Source organism: Echiichthys vipera (assembly GCF_963691815.1).
Source record: "Echiichthys vipera genome assembly, chromosome: 20".
NCBI lineage: Eukaryota > Metazoa > Chordata > Actinopteri > Perciformes > Trachinidae > Echiichthys > Echiichthys vipera.
The window spans coordinates 18,806,839-18,826,411 of record NC_139845.1 but is presented as its reverse complement, the minus strand read 5'-3'; the positions used below and the strand labels follow the sequence as shown (position 1 = coordinate 18,826,411).

Here is a 19,573-nt window from a genome sequence, read left to right as displayed (position 1 = left end):
CATTCACCTCAATGTTGTACCTCCCTTTGTGGGTCTCACCCCTCTGAGCTTCAGCTCTCTTGTTTCTGTTTTCCTGTGTATTTTTTCTCTCTAGATTGTGTGTGTGTGTTTGGTATAACCCTCGAGGTGACCCCCTCCTCCTCCCTGTGTGTGATCCCGCTTGCAGGCTGTGCGAATGCACCGAAGCCGAGGCAGAAACCATCCTCCTGCTGAAGAACGAGCTGAGGGAGAAGGAGCTCAAGTTGACAGACATCCGTCTGGAGGCACTTAGCTCCGCCCACCATCTGGACCAGATCCGAGAAGCCATGAACCGCATGCAGGTGAGATTACAGTGAACTAAATGAAGGTCAAGCTCATGATGGAGACCTGTTGCCATCTTGATGTGTGAAACTGGATCAGCATGCCAAATAGCTCATTTATCAGGAGAGCATGGTGGTAAAGAATATCTAATCTTAATATCAAATTGGTTTAGCTCTGTTTGACATTCCTGAAGTATTCTGTCGTGCCATCAGTCATGTTTATACAGTACCTGTCTACTCAGCTCCCATCTCATGGAGAAAGAAATACCTTTGGTTGGGCTACAGTTTATTTTTTTCTTTGAAGGCTCAGACAGGCAAAACTTTGCTCCGTCTGTCCAATTAATTTGGGTTTAAGTGGTTTGTTCCTCCCTAAAGGCACTGGAGCATGACAGCTGCTACCAGTTAGGAAGTGAACACTGCATTCAGTGGGTTAGTGGATGGCTGAAGGGGCACCAGGAGGGCTGAAGGGAAACCAGCTGATCTTGCACACATACAAACACAAACACATTAACACAGAGACGCTCATACTATATTTATACACGGAACAACCTTGTTAGCTTAATTGTACTTCATGGTATTGCTTTATTCTGCGAGAAAATATTCCTTTACAGTAAGTCCGAAAGTTTTAACATCTTGGAAAGAGTAATACAATAAATATAAAATTTGGAGAACATAAGATACTAAGTCTTACCAGCTATTACAAATCCCACTGAGCCAGCATGCCGTATCACCTCCAAAACACGCAATGAATACATAACTTGTCATTTAAAGTTACAATCAAGTGAGTTTTTGGATTTCACTTCCCAGCAATGCAAACAGTGTCTGCATAACGTCAGTCAGTTGTCACCACTTTTTTGTTCAACCAAAGTAGTGGATTACTCACAACTAGGGCTGTAGTCAACAAAAGAATATCCTCAACTCAGCTGAAATTCTACCTACTCAACCAATCGATATGTCAACAGGAAAAAATTTGAATGTTATCTCTAGATTAACTAAATTGGCCACAGTGCACTGACTGCACTCTACCTGGTGCTTTCAGTGGCGAGAGCAGCATAATTTGTCATGCTTTGCAATGGGAGTGCCGTGCATTTACACTCTACTACCAATGGCAGCAATTTGACAAGACGCTTAATATCTATTCCGCGAGTGAGTGCTACATGTTTTTTTTCTGGTCACTGAGATTTGATCATGGGGTAAAACTTTTTGTAAAATACAATCACAGTAAGTTTTTACCCAGACAACCGGTCGCAGTGGAGGAGGGGCAGGACTAATACCACAAAGACCAACCATCACATCCTACATGTACAAGTGCTGAATAACAAAAATTAGAGAACAAATTATCAATAGTTGATTTACTCTGAAATACTGTTTTTTACTGTTCATAGTTTGATAGAATATCTGCTGTGGCTATATGTTTTTTTTTAATGACCAAGGCACTTCCTTTGTGAAAAAAGCAGTGAGCAAAATTAGAGAACCCTTTCAGATCCCTCCCAGTTATTGGTGTTAATCTGGCACCTGGTGACAGTTTACTTAATTGTTGGACACATCCTATTTATCTGCAGCTCTCCTGGTTACTTTGCAAGATGGCGAGCCACTCTAAAGTGACTGAAACCCTGAGACAGCAGGTTGTCTAGATGAAGGCCTAAGGAATGACCCTCTCATTGTAAGAGAGGTTGGGCGTTCCAAGTCTGTGATTTCAAAAATATTGAAACTTTACAAGGGCACAGATTAATTTAAGTCCCTCAAAAAGGCCGGTCATTCACATGAAACAAGTGCACGAGAGGAAAGGATACTGCAAAGACTCTCAATGAGGAATCGGTTCAACTCAGCAGCTGGAGTTGCTTGTCAGTTCAGTGCTGAACAGGGCGAGGATCTGTCTCAGCACACAGAGTCTCTTCATTGAAGGCTTTTTGGACTGAAAGCCCCCTCTGCAGTGATCAAACCTCTCTTCTCTTCTTTCCATAAGCTGTGATGGTGAACACACTCCAGAGAGATGGAAAGAAATTGTTGAGTTCCCCATGAAGCTAAATAAAAAGAGACAAAATGAAAAATTCTCTCTGCAATACACATATTTGATTTAGTTATATAACTCCCACTGATGTATGGCAATGGCACACAGCCAATCAGTTCAAAGTATAATGTTCAAAGGTTTCATATTCTTAAAAGGAGCACATGTTCAAAGAGTATAAGTGGATCTTTGTGGATGTGGAATCGCCTCGTCTGTAGAAGCCTATAGTCTCCTCTCAGATCTGGGGATCATGTAGGAACCTTATCTGGGACTTAACCTTCTGTAAAAAGGGAACCTTGAAGACCAAAAAGCTGCTTACAGCCGATAATTCCAATATAATTATTCAAAATAACAACAGTGGCCAGCCAGAATGCATGAAAACGACTTGAACAGACTGTTATTAACAATCTTTGAATGCATTCTCTGTTAGATTTTGTCTCATTTTCATTCTTTTTTTCAATAAACAGAATGAGATCGAGACGCTTAAAGCAGAGAACGATCGCCTCAAGTCCAGCGGTAACGCCACTCCAACAGCCACGCCAGTCAAGATGGCCCGGCCACCATCTGAGACCTCCAGCACGTCCTCGTCCTCCTCCCGTCAGTCTTTGGGGCTGTCGCTCAACAACCTCAACATCACTGACACCATAATGTCAGGTCAGTTCAATGTCAGCTCTGGTGTCTGCAGCGCATCCATCTCAAGTGTTTGTGTGAGTCACATTGGCAGCCTGCAGTTGTTCCCGAGAAGTGAGAGCAGCAAATGCGAGTGAAATAGACTAAGCAGGACTGAGTATTCAACCGAATAGAAACAGAAATCGTTTTTAGTGTTTCATTTTAGTGTTACAAGTGGGTTCTTTTTTTCTTTCAAAACTGTTTGCAGATTTTTTCAGCTATTGAGAATTAAACCTCCAAGTGAGGCATTGTCAGTGCCATGTTTTATGTCTAGTTAAGCTGTGGGACACACTTTACGGTCTGTAGCAGCTCTCAGGGTAGAAGTTTTTTTATGTGGCATCAAGTTGGATTAGCTCTCTCAGCACTTGCCTCAACAAATGTGAGAGAATTGTGTTTGCGGAGAGAAATGATCTGGAGGAGCCGCATGAAATGATGAAATAGCTGCTCTCTCTACTGCGAGGACTGGCACCACAGCAGGAGCCCTTTCCACACACACACATACATGAACATTCTGAAATCTCTCCAGGCCTATTCCATTGGAGAAGTGAAAGAGTTTTGTCCCTCTCACTTGTCCTTTAATTAACATAGAAGGCACAGCTCTCTCTGAGGACTCGGGCCCTCATTAATTGATGGAGGGATGAGCCGAGAGCAGTGACGCGTGGGAAGACGAGTGGGCCAGCGGGCCGTTATCACCCAAGCACAGAGCCCTCAGCTAAGGGAAGCCAGCCGAATACAAAGTACCTCCATCCCTCCCCAAAATAGAGTCTGGTAGAAAGAGAATGAAGAGAGAGATTTACTGCATGGTGGGAGTCGTTAGTGGTGTGGTGGTTGTCAAAGGTTAAAGGTGGCAGGAAACTAAAAAATAGGTCAAACTTACTGCAGACACATTGCAATGTATTATTTGCTGCAGTGTTGTATTGTTTGTTGTTTGTTTGTACATTAAAGGCTGGCAGATCGAGTTGACTCAGTCAAATTTCAAATGTTTACAACTCTCACGCCCCTACCCCTCTACCACCGAGCTCCTCAGCTTCCTCTCATCAAGTGTTCGTCAGTGCATGTGCACCAGATTCCTGTGAACGCGCCCGCCTCTTCTCTCATCAATAAACAGAATAGGGTACACTCTACACAGAGGTAGGCTGGCTAACTCACTCATAGATAGCAATTGCTAACGTCATTTTAACGTATACCTAGCTTGAGGCTTGTGCATGTGATGTTGTCACATGCAGGGAGGGGGATCTGTAGCGTGTGCACAAACTGTGAACTGCGCTGAGTAGACAGGGTGATACGGGCACGGTAGATTTTTGCAAATCAAACAACAAGCTCTAGGTGTACGTAGAGGCGTGTTTTTTTTTCTAAAACAGGATGATTTATGTTGCTCTATCGGAGTATAGTGTCGGCTTCAGTTAACATGATCAGACAAATGTTGTCGACTGCGACTTTAACAATAGATAACATGAGAATTTGTATTTGAAAGATGTCGCTTGTCACTTATGACAATTATTATCCCTGTGCTGGGATAAAGCCTGACAACGTTGTGTCTCTCACATACTGCTCCTGTTCTGCTATCTCTGCTTTCGGTTTCAAAAGGGAACTTTCGCTGCATCCTGGGCTTACCGCCAGCCAAGACAATTGTGAATGGTTTAAATAAATAAAAACAAGCCAGATCATTTTTCCCCCTTGACCAGATTGAGCGTTGTAGTGTCTCAGCTCATTGTTTTGGTTTTCCTTTTTCCAGAGAAAAAGCTCTAAAAAGCTTTTTTTTTAAAAGCTACACTAACTATGTCTGTCTGTCTGTCAGATGTGGAGCATTTATCAACTAAATAGCCATATATTATTCAATACTGGACTTATTTTCTACAGGTGGTCAACACAACTCTACATGAACGTAAACGGTTGCGCCTTGTCTATTGGATGTTTATAGATTAACAAGTTTATCATATAAAGTTGTTGATGATATGTCATAAAAAAGATGGTATTGCAGGTTTTAATAAAACGTCACAAAGCCTGGTATAGAGATGACAAAAATCTGAAAAGAACTTTAGTGTTTTCATTGAAAAATGACAGGCTGCTGATCAAATATGAAAATTATGATGCTGTATAATCACTCATAAAGGTGAAAAAATGTTCAAATCTAAAAGTCAACAAGCTAAGTCTCCAGATATACTCATAAGTGATGAGCAGAGAAGCTGTTAAAATGCGTCTGCTGTAAGGTGTTGTGAGCGTTGTTTGCTTCTTTACTCACATTGTCAGATTGATGAAAATCATTCAGTCATTTATTTCTTTGATTGTGCTCTGTTTAATTTCCTTAACACACAGTCAATTATACATTGTAATTGCATGCACTCCTTTAAGACTCACTATATGAAAACATTCATTAAATATCAAAGTCATTATCATATTAAAGAAACCCATTAGCTACCTTTTTTTTTTTTAAGAGTCTGTCCATTACCAGCTCTAATTTGCCGGCAGGCAGAGTTTGTCTATAATGAATCAAGGATCTGAGTGATTCAAGTTGATTGTGTTTCCTAACAAAAAGTTCTGTTTTTAGATATTCTGTTAGACGACAGCTACGAGGGCAATCTACGCAAAGAGGGCCGTAGTGTGCGAATAGTGGTTACCATCAGCAGTGGGCCTTACACCACCAAGGTTAGTAAATAAAGAGTTCTCTTTTCCTCCAGCAGAAAAAAACACTGTAGTAACATTTGTTCTGACTCCTGTTGTTTTGATCCACTTCTTTAGGGTAAACAAAGCCACGCATACCTAATTGGATCTATAGGTGTGAGCGGGAAAACCAAGTGGGATGTCCTGGATGGGGTGATCCGACGCCTCTTCAAGGTAAACACACTGTTACTGTAGGTTCAGGTCAGTTATTTAGGCTGTAGTTATAGACATTGTGACTCGTCATAGCAGGAAAAGGCACATATATAACTAATATTATTAATGTTCTATTAATAACCCATACTAAATATGTGCAATGAGAGATGTTTATCCAAATATTTTATGGTCATTGAAGCATGAAAGTACAGGCACCATGCACTAAAAATGGTGATGCATATTATAGCTGTAATAAACTTAAGAGTAAACAACAGTGGTGCAGACCTCCGCCAAAGCCAAGGCTCACAAGTTCCTCAGATGGTCCCATTAAAGTCATTCTTCCGACTTCAGTGTGTCGTGAGCTTTAAGTTGTAATGTGAAAACAACGTGAACGTGCATCAACATGGATAAATGTGCAATAATTCATCAACACCAATCTACTAAGCAGGTGTACAACTTACCTCCAAGTGCACTCCAGAAATGCATCTGTAGAAACAGAACTACTACATGAACATGTCCACGGTGTCCCCAGCTGTGCTTTAATCAGCTGCATGCATATCAATAAAGATACTGCACTGATCTCCCTTTGGTCTTTTCAAGTAATGTTTGTATGTGTGGTGTAGATTTGTCATGTGCCTTATTCTAATTTCCTGGACATTCATTTAAATTAAAATGCAGCTTCTTTTTGAGATGAAATGAATTTAATAGAGTGATGCATGTGCTCTTATGCTCTTAGATGCTGTGTATTTATTCAGCTGCAACGATGCCCATTTCATTACACTTGATTGCCTGGAATTTGATTTATGTAGGCCACATACTTCCCATGGAAGAATGTCTACTTTTTGATCTTAAAAATTAACCTGCAACTTCTGAAGTTAGCTTAAGAATTATATACCTACAGAAACATTTAAATCTCTGCACATCTGAATGTGCAAAGGGGTGTATCTCCTGCAAACTCCTGCAAACTGTCTCTGGTGCTGTTATTATATTAATTTATTTACAAGATTTGCACCAGGTATATGAAGTTACAAAACTAAACATTATCAAACAAAAGTTATCTTGGTGTGAAATTCATAGACACAAATGACTGACAGTAGAGCTTGCTCTGAAGATATATTGAACAACATGAATCACAGCCTATATTTAAGCATCCTCTACCTTCCTCCCTGCAGGAGTATGTGTTCCGGGTGGACCCTCTGACCAGCCTGGGTCTCAGCTCAGACAGCATTGTGTGCTACAGGATGGGCGAGGTGGTTCGCTCCCACACCTCCGAAGTGCCTGAGCTGCTGCCCTGCGGCTACCTGGTGGGCGACAACAACGTCATCAAGGTCAACCTCAAAGGTATGGCAGCAAGATTACAGCTAATGTAGAAACCCGCTTTGGAAAGGGTTTTGGAGTAGTGAAATATACCACATTTAACAACAATGAAATATAACCACATTATGTTTATCTCCTTCCTTTTATCCATCATATTCCCTCCCTCCTCCCTCTTCCCTCCCCCCCTTCTCCCTTCCTCTTCCTAGGTGTGAGGGAGAATAGTATAGACAGTCTGGTGTTTGACACACTGATTCCAAAGCCCATCATCCAGCGGTACCTCAACCTGTTGATGGAGCACCGCCGTATCATCCTCTCAGGACCCAGCGGCACCGGCAAATCCTTCATGGCCGCCAAGCTGGCAGAGTACATCATGTCCCAGATGGGGCAGCAGGTGACTGAGCACAACGTGGCCAGCTTCAACGTGGACCAGAATTCCAGCAAGGTAGGAAGGGGGATTAAAACATATTTTTTATTTAAATTGTGGGGACCACCAGCCGTCAGACGTGGTTTGCATATCACATGCACAAATTAAAGGTCCCATATTGTAAAAAGTGAGATTTCCATGTCTTTTTTTATTATAAAGCAGATTGGGGTGCTATATAAATACTGTGAGCGTATCAAAACACTCAATCCACAGAGAAATGCACACAGCTCGTATTAAGAAACTGTGTCTTTAAATGAGCCGTCAGGACTTCTGTACAGTTGTGATGTCACAACTATACTATATATAGGTAGAAAGTGATGTTACAGTGCTGTTACAGTCATTCCCCGGTGCAGAGCCACTGAGAGCACAGATGCTGAAAACCTGAAAATTCTGACCAATCAGAGCAGAGCTTTTTTCAGGAGGGGTGCTTAAAGAGACAGATGCTACAACAGAGCGTTTCAGACTGAGGGTGAATACAGGAATATTCACACAGACAATGAGAAAAAGCATGTAAACTTATTCTAGTAGAAACACAAAATACAAGTATTCAGGGTTCCTGGAAAACCTGGAAATCTTTGAAATTTAGAGACTAGTTTTACAGTCATGGAAACACCTGGAAATGCATTAAAATTACAAAATATCCTGGAAATTATCTATGTTGTCATGGGACATTTTTAATTGTATTTGAACAACTCACTCAGATTGCATAAATGTAAATCTAGGTGTGTATATACCAGGTGCACAATGGAATGGAACCTTTTCATTTTTTTGTTTTGTATCAGTCAATCTGTGGAGATTAACTGATTTGCAATGATATTTGACATATATGACCATTTGTAAGCACGTGCTGTCCTGTAATTTCAAGAGAAATGTCTTGAAAAAACAGATGTTCAAAGATGTACCCCTGGTTGCATCACATTTTTATTCTGCCACATTCTTGTATAATCATACTTACAGAACGAATGCTGCTACAAAACTGCAGCTCTAGAAAAAGGACTCTACAACCTGACATTTCCCTCTGATGTTTTTCATCCTTCTTCAGCATTATAAAATATACTGCCATTTAAATAATGGGCTCCAGAATGTGACATGTATCAGCAGTAGCTATTTTTTCGTTATCAAAAAGACATTTTAATTTTACCCAATTGCATCAAAACTGTTAATGTGTTTTCCCTCAGGACCTGCGTCAGTATCTGTCCAACCTGGCAGAACAGTGTAGCTCTGAGGAGACGGACACAGAGCTCCCTACTGTGGTGATCCTGGACAACCTCCACCACATCGGCTCCCTCAGTGACATATTCAACGGCTTCCTCAACTGCAAGTACCACAAATGGTGAGTCAGAAATGCATTGTATTAAAAAATGTAAACTGTAATGTCAGAATAACACATTTTTATTACTATTTATATGCTATGGTGACACAACATTCCTATTCTTTGCTAAAGTACGTTGGTAAGATGGAAAATACCACAAAGACACTGAAATGCAGCTGCAACAAAGACCAGGAAACTACTTATAACTGAGTGAAGCGTGGAGAAGGCGATTCTTATTTTTCTGTTTCACACTGTTCTCAATGTTTAGCACATTGTGTGCTTCTGAACCAGCCAGAGGGAAAAGCATAGAGATGTTATGAGCTAAGGGCCACATTTGGTTTGTTGGCATCTGCTCACCCTATTACTGGCCTAATAGACTATTACTGGCAACATAATGCAGCGGTTTACAAATGTTTCTCAGTGGTTTAGTGAAGCATTTTGGTTGTGACGGTGAATAATTCTGTGTGTTTGTCTGTGCCCAGCCCTTATGTTATTGGGACCATGAACCAAGGAGTTTCCTCTTCCCCTAACCTCGAGCTACACCACAACTTCAGGTTTGTGTCACAAGTTACTACGTACTGTGATATTTGTTAGTCACTCTGAGTTGTACTTGCTTTGAATCATGTCACCTGTCAGATGTGTTTGGTTTCAGTTATCTCTCACACACACTGTAAACTACAGTCATTCTCCCACAGGCAGTGCTGTAATTACATCTCTAGAATAATTGGCCTCATTAACTCAAAGTGATTGTGATGACTACAAAGCATGTTCTGAGTGAGGATTGTTTCTGCTTGGCATGTTTGACTAGCTGTGGATTTAGCAAACGTGAAGTCATAAGGGAAAGCAGACATGAATTTGATATGAATATATTATGGTGAAGTGAAATAAATATCTGAGCTGCTCTGATGAGAAATGTGGTTTAATATTGAGCTGATTTGTTTCACCATTGATCGGCTGTCCTGTCGTAGGTGGGTGCTGTGCACCAATCACACGGAGCCGGTCAAAGGTTTCCTGGGCCGTTTCCTGCGGAGGAAGCTGATAGAGACGGAGATCGATAAGAATATGCGCAGCAATGACCTGATTAAGATCATTGACTGGATCCCCAAGACCTGGCAGCACCTCAACGGCTTCCTTGAGGCACACAGCTCCTCTGATGTCACCATAGGTCAGTCTCAAACACACAACCACACACTGTCTGTCTGCTGAACACAGAAATATTAAGTCTTTAGTTATTAGTGAATGAAACATTCCGGCATTGAATATTGCTTGATTTAAAAGTGTAAGTGAGTGTGGAAAGGCTGTTAGATGTTCTTGTGCATACACTCTTTTCCAACGTGTGTGTGGAGAGTCTGCTTCGTGTCTTCGGTCTTTCCACCAAACTTCGGTCAAACTCACCACCTGGGCTGTTTTGTCCCTACAGGTCCCCGTCTCTTCTTGTCGTGTCCCTTGGATGTAGAAGGCTCTCGGGTCTGGTTCACTGACCTGTGGAACTACTCCCTGGTGCCCTACCTGCTGGAGGCTGTCAGAGAAGGGCTTCAGGTACATCCTGGCAATACCTGAAAACAACTCTCTTGACCACCAGATCACAAGATTTAAACCTCCAGTTATTTTCCCACCTAAAGGAGCTATACTCGACATTCAGAGCATTAATCTGGCAACAAACAACTATTCTCTATGTAAAGATATAGTGTAGTAATGGCTTCCTGAGCAGAGAATGAAGTCTCTCTCTCTCTCTCTCTGTGCTATAATCTGAGCTTCTGTGTTGTTTGTTTTGATAGACGGTCCACCCGCGTGTGCATGTTTCTATTTCACATATTAGGCACTGATACAGGATTATATGCATGTCCATTCGCCCATGTCATTCATACCTCCTCTCTCTCTGTTTGACACACCTGTAGCTGTACGGCAAAAGAGCAGCGTGGGAGGATCCATCCAAGTGGGTGAACGACACATACCCATGGAACGCCGCTTCTCTACAGCAGGAGGGCCAGTCGCTGCTCCAACTGAGGCCGGAGGACGTGGGATATGACGGCTACAGCTCATCCAAGGAGGGAGCCTCGTCCAAGCAGGTGTCTCAGAGCGACACTGAGGGAGACCCACTGGTGAGGAAAGACGGTCAGCTGTGGGTGTTACTACTTAAAAGACGGGAACAGAAAAGACCATGCTATGGAGATGAATACCTCCCCCACATATGAACTGTGACCCAAACCAGATGATTACGTTGAATAACTTCATGGATCTATATATATATATATATATATATATATATACAAAGTATTAAAATATTGTTATTTTTTATTGTTCAGAATTGCTTTAAATAACCAAGGCATTTCAACAAAAACCTTTATTTTGTGAAAAAAAGCAGTGAGCAAAATCAGAGAACAGTAACCATTGTGTCAGAAAAGACGATTTCAACATTTTTTTCCTCCTTTAGGATTCAAAAATGAACAGGAAGTGTAGAGGCCACAGCTTTGAATGACTTCAGCACATCTGCGCATTAGACTTTGGTTGTTGTCACTGATATAAACAAAGAGGAAGGTCAGAGGAAGCTACAAGAAACAACCACCAAACCTGTTTCATTCCTGTTTTTCCAATTCAATATTATCTGACGATTTTACAGTTCTGTGTGATCAGGCAGCTATAGTGACACATTATGCTCAATTTCTTGTTTAGATTTTTATCTTGGTAAAAATGATGCTTTTCTCTTAGGCTGTCTGTCTGCTCTGATTGGCTTGCGAGAAAAATGCAGCGCACCTTTGCAAAGGTAGTTTTCAAGTTGTGGGTGGAGATACTCAGAAGGGGGTATGGTCTACTGAGCCTGCATGTGATTTAGGAAGGGGAGCCAAATCTGAAGGCGCTTGTTGATTCCCATGTGTTCTGATCTAGGCAGCCCACAAACCACTGACTGGGCTGTCTTATTTCACAGTGTGTGGGTTGGTAGACACTCCAGATACTCAGATTCATGTTCACAAGCATGTTCTGGCCATGTGGAAAAGGCTGATCACAACGTGCAGTTTGAGTTAACACAAAGTGCAGGATTTAGAAAAAAAATGTACAGTGTCTGCCCAGCTTTAGAGATCTACTGCAGTCGTATATCAGCAGGAGGTCGCTGAGCTCTTCTGCTCAAGGTCTGTTGGTTGTTCTTCGCTGCAGGCTTCAAACAAAAGGAGATCTGTGGATTCTGTTGACACCTTTGAAACTTGCCTTTGCATATTTATTTTTATATGTATTTTATATATTCCTTTTCTCTAGTTTATTTGTTGCTTTTATCTTTTATCATAAAGCGCTTTATTACGTCTTACCTGGAAAATTGATGCTTATTGACTAACTGAAACCCTGCTCTAACAAAAATATCTAACTAGATAGGAGAATACCAAAACACTAAACTAACCAAATCCAACAAACTACAATTCTTGCCCAACTTCAGACCAAAGTAGGTTTAAGTTTATTTGTAGAGCACAGTGTCGTAGAAAAGTGCTTCACAGAGCAATAGAAATCCTCTGTAACATCTATTAAGGCAGATAGCATGCAATTACAAAAATACATACAAAACTAAAAAAAAAATGAAATTAACTTGTAGGTGGGCTACATATGAAAGAACCTTTTTCAGGTTCATACATGTATTTTGTGTTTTCTACTAATGTTCAAAATAACACTATATACTGACTGCTCCCGACTGCTGCACCCCCTGTCTGAGACGATCCGTTGCAGCACCAGTCTAATTTAACCCCCCCTCCCAAATAGCCCAGTCTGCTCTGATTGGTAAGCACTTCCTGGTCTCCTCCCCCCTGTTCCCTATTACTGACCAGGTCCCAGGGACACACGCTCTCATCGTATGACACCATGTTCTTAGCGATCAAGCGCGGTACTGCAGCACTCGCCTGTTTAAGTGCGCTACTGTGCCCGGAAGCACATTCGCCCATTCAGTCCCATACATGCGGGGAAGAGGAGATCACCTTTGAAATTTTTTTGGGATACCAATCGAATGGCTCATATTTATCTTCAGACCCTCTACTAAAAAATTGTATGTGGGCATGATTTTAGACCCCACCAAAATCAAGTCGTGGGAAGGAGAAGGAAGGTGCGCGTCTTAAAAGAGCCGTAGTGAAACACCTCCAGCAGTTTAGAATCATTTAATAATCCTTAAATAATCCCTGGGGGAAAATCATTTTTGTTATAAAACTCCAGATATACAAACAACAAATATAATATAGACTAAACATATATTAGAAAAAACTCAAATTTAAATTTACAGAAGTAAATATTTACAGTAGTGAAATATATACAAGATCAAAGATTGTTTGTGGTTGAGTCTGAATCACAGAGAGGAGGTGACAGACTCTCCTAGGGATGTGTTGTATAGTTTAATGACCACAGGCGGGAAAGATTTCCTGTGGCGCTCTGTGGTGCATCTGGGTAGAGGAGTCTTCTGCTGATGGTGCTCCCCTGCCGGGCCAGTGTGTCGTAGAGAGGGTGGGAGACATTGTCCAGGACAGATCGGAGCCTGGACAGCATCCTCCTCTGTACCATGGTTGTCAGGGTGTCCAGCTCCTCCCCCACCACATCACCGGCCCTCCTGATCAGTTTGTTCAATCTGTTGGTGTCCGCGACCTTCAGCTTACTGCCCGAGCATGTGACAGAGAAGAAGATCGCACTGGCCACAACAGACTCATAAAACATCCTCAGCATTGTCGGGCAGATGTTAAAGGACCTCAGCCTCCTCAGGAAGAGGAGTCAACTTTGGCCCTTTTTGTAGACAGCCTCTGCGTTTGTAGTCCAGTTCAACTTATTATTGAAGTACACCCCCAGGTACTTCTACTCCTCTACAGTGTCCACAGGGACCAAACCATGACACTTCCTCCTCCAAATTTAATCTTAATAATCATCTTTGGGTTCAGTCTTCAGGGTTTCAGTCACCTTAGAGCAGCTCCCCATCTTGCAAACCAGGAGAGCTGCAGATAAATAGGATGTGTCCAACAATTAAGTGAATTGTCACCAGGTGCCAGATTAACACCAATAGCTGGGATGTACCTGAAAGTGTTCTCTAACTTTGCTCACTGCTTTTTTCACAAAATAAAGTTTTTTGTTGAAGTGCCTTGGTCATTTAATAAAACATGCTAGAACAACAGTGGTATAGCCTCAGCAGATATTCTGTCAAACTCTAAAACAATTTAAAAAAAACAGTATTTCAGAATAAATCAAGTATTAATACTTTGTTCTCTAATTTCGATCTCCACTGTATACACACACATATGCTAAATCAAGCCAGTTGTTTTTGGGTGACTATGCTTTAATTCCTCTCGGGCTGCAATAACCCAGCAAATGGAAATATTTTATTTGTTCTCTAATTTTGATCTCTAGTGTATGCCAGAAACTGCGGAAAAGCATAATGGGTCCATTTTGACGCATCCGTTTGTGTCTTGCAGATGAACATGTTGCTACGGCTGCAGGAGGCAGCTAACTACTCCAGCACGCAGAGCTGCGACAGCGACAGCACCAGTCACCATGACGACCAGCTGGACTCATCACTGGAGTCAGCGCTATGAGACCAAGAACTGCGCTGGAAAACACCGGACCCCCCAAACCTTTAAACCTCTGTCATTACCAGACATCTCTATAGTTCACACATATATGATATATGAAAAGTTTTGTCATCCAAAATGGTATACGCACCATTTGAGAAAAAAAACACATATTTTTTACAATAAAATGGTGCAAAATTAGTAGTTAATAATAGTTTTAAAGAGCAGTGGTCCTCAGTGGTCAAAATGATAAACAATCAAGTTGGATCCATATACACATCAGACAGTAAGGTCACCTGGTCAGTGTTAATGGATGCATAACATTTTATAATACAACTTTTCATATATGTGTGAGAACGTGTCTGACAAGAGAAAGCAGTTATTCTGAGGTTCACTTTCAAGGATTGTTCATATTTATGCTCAGCCATGATGAGCCTCAGATCACCCCGTTATTTTAACTTTGGGTGTCAGAAAAAAAGAGAAAGCCAAGAGCTTAAACTGGATTTTTCTTTTGACCTTTTTTTTATCCCAGATATATCTTCAGATGTTTACAATGGGTGGGTGCAGGTTCTGTTGTTTATGTCTTTCCTTGTTTAAAGAGGTGCTTCTCACACACACACACACACACACACACACACACACACACAGGCAGCAGGAGGACACTTGAGAGGCTTTGATTGGTTCAAAGATCCCCCATTTAACCAACAATCCAGCCTGCCAAAGGGTCCTTGAGCAAGGCACTATTTATACCACCCTCAGCTCTGACCCTAACCTATTAGGGTGTCAAGTAAGAGGACAATATTGCTGAGTGTTTTCAGGTAATGTAGTGCCCTCTGGTGGCCATAAAGGAGGCTCTCAGATTTTCTGTACACATAAATCCGATCTGTTGGACAGATGTTTGCTTCAGTAATGTCTGACACAGTCAACAACCAGCTGTTTAACTGAACTCCTTACAAGTAACTACCGCAGATTGGGCAGTTGAGCCGAGGGACACTTTACCATCTTATTGTTTACCAATAAATCACCTTATTTGGGTGTCTTTGCCTTTACAATTCTGAACCTCCATGATGGCACCAGATCTGAAGTTGATCTGAAACATTTGCAAAGCCTCAGCAGCCCAACTAGGATCACAAGAATACATCTGCATAACATACGCTTACACATCCCTCCTGCTCAGTCAACAGTTGAGCTTCACGGTGCTGGTCAACGGCCCTGAGCCTCCTCAGTGTCAGGCACTGCCAAGCCGCTCCTCGCGGCCCTGCATGCCAACAACAAGCACAATAAAAGTGCATTGTCTGTGTGTCAACCAGCCACGTTGCAACTGTGAAGAAAAAAATGAACAAGTGCCAAGGTTTCCCTTTGATTTCCGGCCAAATACACACACACACACACACACACACAGATTTAACATTAAAATGCACGGCTGACCCTGGTTGTAAACTTAGATTAAGTTGTTCTCGGCCTTCCACGTGCCACACTGTTGCCGTAGCTTACAGTGCACCATGAAAACAGCAAGCGGCCGTTTGCTAAACCCCTCCCTTGAAAAGCGATTGTCCAATCATTAGCTCTGTCAAGCTTTCCCAACATGTTTAAGTTGTGTGCATGGAGATGTAGTCCATGTAGAGGAAGTGTGGGGCTCAGGTGTTGTTTAGTTGAATATGTTAGTCTAGTCTGCCTGACTCATTGATCCTTTATCTGACTGAGGTTTGTGACAATTAGAATATACGGCCTAGACAAAGGCTTTGAAATATCAGTAGCTTAACTGTGCATAAATCCATGGCACTGTCCACGGTGCTGAAGTAGAAGCCAGATCTATAATTCCCGCCCTTCTGCAGACCAACTACTGGTTAGTTGCAATTGTCACCATGATTGGCTCACCAGAGTTTACACTTAAGCAACTCCAGCCAAAGTTATCCTGAGATAGCATCAGCCAATAACAGTAGTCCTAATCCCCAAAGCCTTTTTTCTTGTAACATGAAAAAGTGAAATATTTAAAATATGGAGAAGTATGCAAGCTAAGCAGCCAAACAGAGTGAAACATGTTACATTTAAATAGCCGTGTGATTTCAGAGTATCTCCATGTCTTCTACATGGATCAACGACTGGTTGGTTACTGCCTGCCTGGGCATACAGCTCCAGCCTCAGTCTCTTAGCACATTAGCATGTATGTAGCCATCAAGTGCACATTAAAGACCAATATATAAGTTTTGTGAGACGACTAACTCATGTAGCTAACATTTACTGAATGAGTTAGCTAATGAGTTAGCTGATACAACTTTGAGTGGGACTAAGCCTTCGTTATCATTGTAAACTGCAACGATGCAAGAATGGAAAGCTTGACGGGCATAGCAACAATTGCAAAGGGAGACGGGGCTCAGCAAACCGTCCGTTGTTTATAACTGAATTCTTGTGACGTTTGCATTAACCTGCATGGAGAACCAAGCGGGTGGGGTTTGCCGCAACAGGAAACTTCAGAAAGTAACAGGAAAGCAGCAGGCTTACTTTGGAAAATGCCAAGTCCTTCAGTCTGACAGATATGAATCAGAGCTAATCAATCAACAAGGTATCAGTAATGTTGAATTGAATGATAAAGGATTACAGTGTCCTGCTTGGAACTTTCTTCAGTCTTGTTCAGCATCTGTACCCGTCTGCGATCCATGAGGTACGAAAAAGAGTCCAAAGTATTTTGAAATGCAAGTTAACGAGATCGGCCCAAGCGCTGAATAAGGAGACAATGATACTGGTGCTTTCTCACTGCCTTAAATGTGCAAACGTTTGGGAGGCATCCTCTGCTCTCATTGGCTAGAGTGAGAAGAATAGATGTTGACGTTGGATAGTGGTGATCTGCTTCCTGACGAAGCTGCTTGTAGTTGAAAAAACAGCCTCTCTTTTGTTTTTTTGTCGCCCCCTCTTCCTCCAAACCGTCCTTTCTCGTTTCTGACAGTTAAAGTATAAAAGAGTTGATGCTGTATTTGAGTTTAAAACTGACCAATATTGTAAAAACATTTAAAAAGGGGTGGGCTATTTTTTAGTTGTTGTTTTTTCGCCCAGTTGAGCTGGGCTCACTTGAACTGACAGGAGCACAACCAAACTGTTTTGGGTTTTCTAGCCTGATGAGCATGTTTTGAAGCTTTTTAAAGGGGATGCATTGAGAAGAGACCGTTACCGTTATGTATGCCTGTATTGGACGGAAGCCATTTTGAATTTTGATTGTCCTCTCTTTGTTTAACGAGTGGGTTGGTTTTGCACACTTTTAGGTCGGGGTGGGTTGTAAATACTTAAGTCTTGCACAGTGAATCAAAGATGCATTCTGCCCTGTTGATGTTACAATATGCTTAACCCGCTGAGTAAATTATTGTACTTTGAAAACAGAGAGAAAAAAAAGAAATGCAAAAACCCAACACGCTGTAAGAAACAGGTGTGTGTCTTGTGGTGATTGGATGTTTTGCCTATTCAGGAGGCATACGGTGTACAGTAAGAAACCGTTTTTAACTCACTAAAATCACAGACTGAGAACAAAAAATAGGCACTTTTTCAGTAAACTCCCGTCCTGCCATAATATTCTCCGGATCCGCTTCGTCTTTAGGAATGCCTGTTGTTCCTTAGATGCACTTCCTCTCTGGATGTTTTCAACCAAGCTTACCGCCACATTGAGCTTGCCAGCTGTCTGAGGCACCGAAGCTGACCTGACACCGTACTGTATACATTTACCAACAACCAACAGGTGCTACTGGTCAGTCGGAGCCCATCAGAGACCAAGAAGTAATGTTGTCACAACCTCAGGACAATCCTATCCTCTACAAACCTACCTGTGTTCAGCTTCATGCGTGTCTCTGCAGCCAAGCCTCTGATGGTTCGCACATACATCTGGCCAACTTGGTCAGCCTTGTGTCCGCAAGCGTGTGTAGTTGCATAAAAAGGGGGTAGTTTCCACAGTAACAGGTTGCTCCTTACCTACAGTTACACCCGTGTATCAAACCCAAGCTTAAATCCACCTCCCCACCCCCCACGCGCAGCTACCTAGCTGTTGTAGGTCCCGGGTCCCTGAGCTTGCAGAATGTTGACACCGTTAACCGTGTACACCATAGTGTTGATGATCAGCTGGTCATTTTTCCCACTTAACACTTTGCAGTTACATCTCAGTTGAAAACCATAGCATTTACTCTGGTTTGAGAGAGAGTTTTTCTTCTTTTTTGGGTGAAACATTTGTCCTTAAATGTTTTATATTTTGTACATTTGTATGTAACATATCATGTAAATAGACAGAGACAGTGATTTAACTCATCTGGAGGATTTTGTAGTCTTTGTAAAGCCCTAATAAATGGTATTTGGTGTCACACGAGCAAACAACACGCTGAGCTTTTTTTTCTGTGTCCAATTGAAATGTGTATTTGTGTATTCTGTTTTGGACAGTTTAGGGAGTGGAGTGTAAAGGCATCAGACATAGGTATATACAAAGATAACAAAAATAGTGTATAATGTCATTAATGCCATAATACCTTACCTAAGTGTTCAGTGATACCTTTAATACCCAAGCGCGATATAAGGAAGCTAGCTCCTCACCTTGAGCGCAGTGAATCTGGATCTCGGTCTGTCAGAATGAATCTAACATGTTTACAGAATTAGAGGTCATCAGTCAGAATATAAACACTGTATTTAAACTGCATCTGCCAGAAGTCATTACTGCGATAAGAGGAGAACTAAGCAGCTGTTACGAAAAAGATGTCATTGTGAGTGCCATAATAATCTTAGCAAAAATGTCAAGTATAATCAATAATGTAATATCTAGAATATGAGCTACATTACACTAGTTTCAATATAAAATGGAATTACTCAAAGACATCTATGAGGAAACTAAATGGCACTGAACTGATGTAAGACAGGGCGACAATTACGGAAAGTCAAATTGATTAATGATGTATTGGACGAACATGCTCATCACTTTCATGTTGCAGCTGTTCAAAGTGGAGCTCATTTGACTTAATATGCTGCTTGGTAGCTTACCTTATAATAATACATCATAATATTTGTGTTGATTTATATTTTGTATTAATAATCAGAATCTACAGAACTGTATTGGATTCACCATAGAAAAAAACGTAGACACCTTATCTCATAATTATTGTTAGGGAAGAAGACAAAATGCCAGGGGCCTGTATGTCTGATACTGAAGGAGTTTCATTACTTGATCAAGGAGAACAGAAGAGT

The 19,573-nt window shown here is 41.6% G+C and overlaps 1 protein-coding gene across 7 annotated transcripts in view; it reads left to right on the top strand.

The window, feature by feature from the left end:
- The window catches only part of nav3 (neuron navigator 3), a gene marked incomplete at its 5' end in the record, with an annotated part of 204,596 nt that extends 185,921 nt beyond the window's left edge, over positions 1–18,675 (top strand). For all 7 annotated transcript variants that reach the window (XM_083935402.1, XM_083935401.1, XM_083935398.1 and 4 more), the window contains 12 exons: positions 167–320; positions 2,775–2,961; positions 5,525–5,622; positions 5,716–5,811; positions 6,963–7,131; positions 7,314–7,549; positions 8,710–8,864; positions 9,326–9,397; positions 9,812–10,008; positions 10,264–10,382; positions 10,742–10,945; positions 14,270–18,675. In XM_083935402.1, coding sequence (XP_083791528.1) covers positions 167–320; positions 2,775–2,961; positions 5,525–5,622; positions 5,716–5,811; positions 6,963–7,131; positions 7,314–7,549; positions 8,710–8,864; positions 9,326–9,397; positions 9,812–10,008; positions 10,264–10,382; positions 10,742–10,945; positions 14,270–14,389 — 1,807 coding nt within the window. In that variant the 3' untranslated portion in view covers positions 14,390–18,675. The remainder of the gene's footprint in view (positions 1–166; positions 321–2,774; positions 2,962–5,524; positions 5,623–5,715; positions 5,812–6,962; positions 7,132–7,313; positions 7,550–8,709; positions 8,865–9,325; positions 9,398–9,811; positions 10,009–10,263; positions 10,383–10,741; positions 10,946–14,269) is intronic.
- Positions 18,676–19,573: the final 898 nt, after the last annotated feature.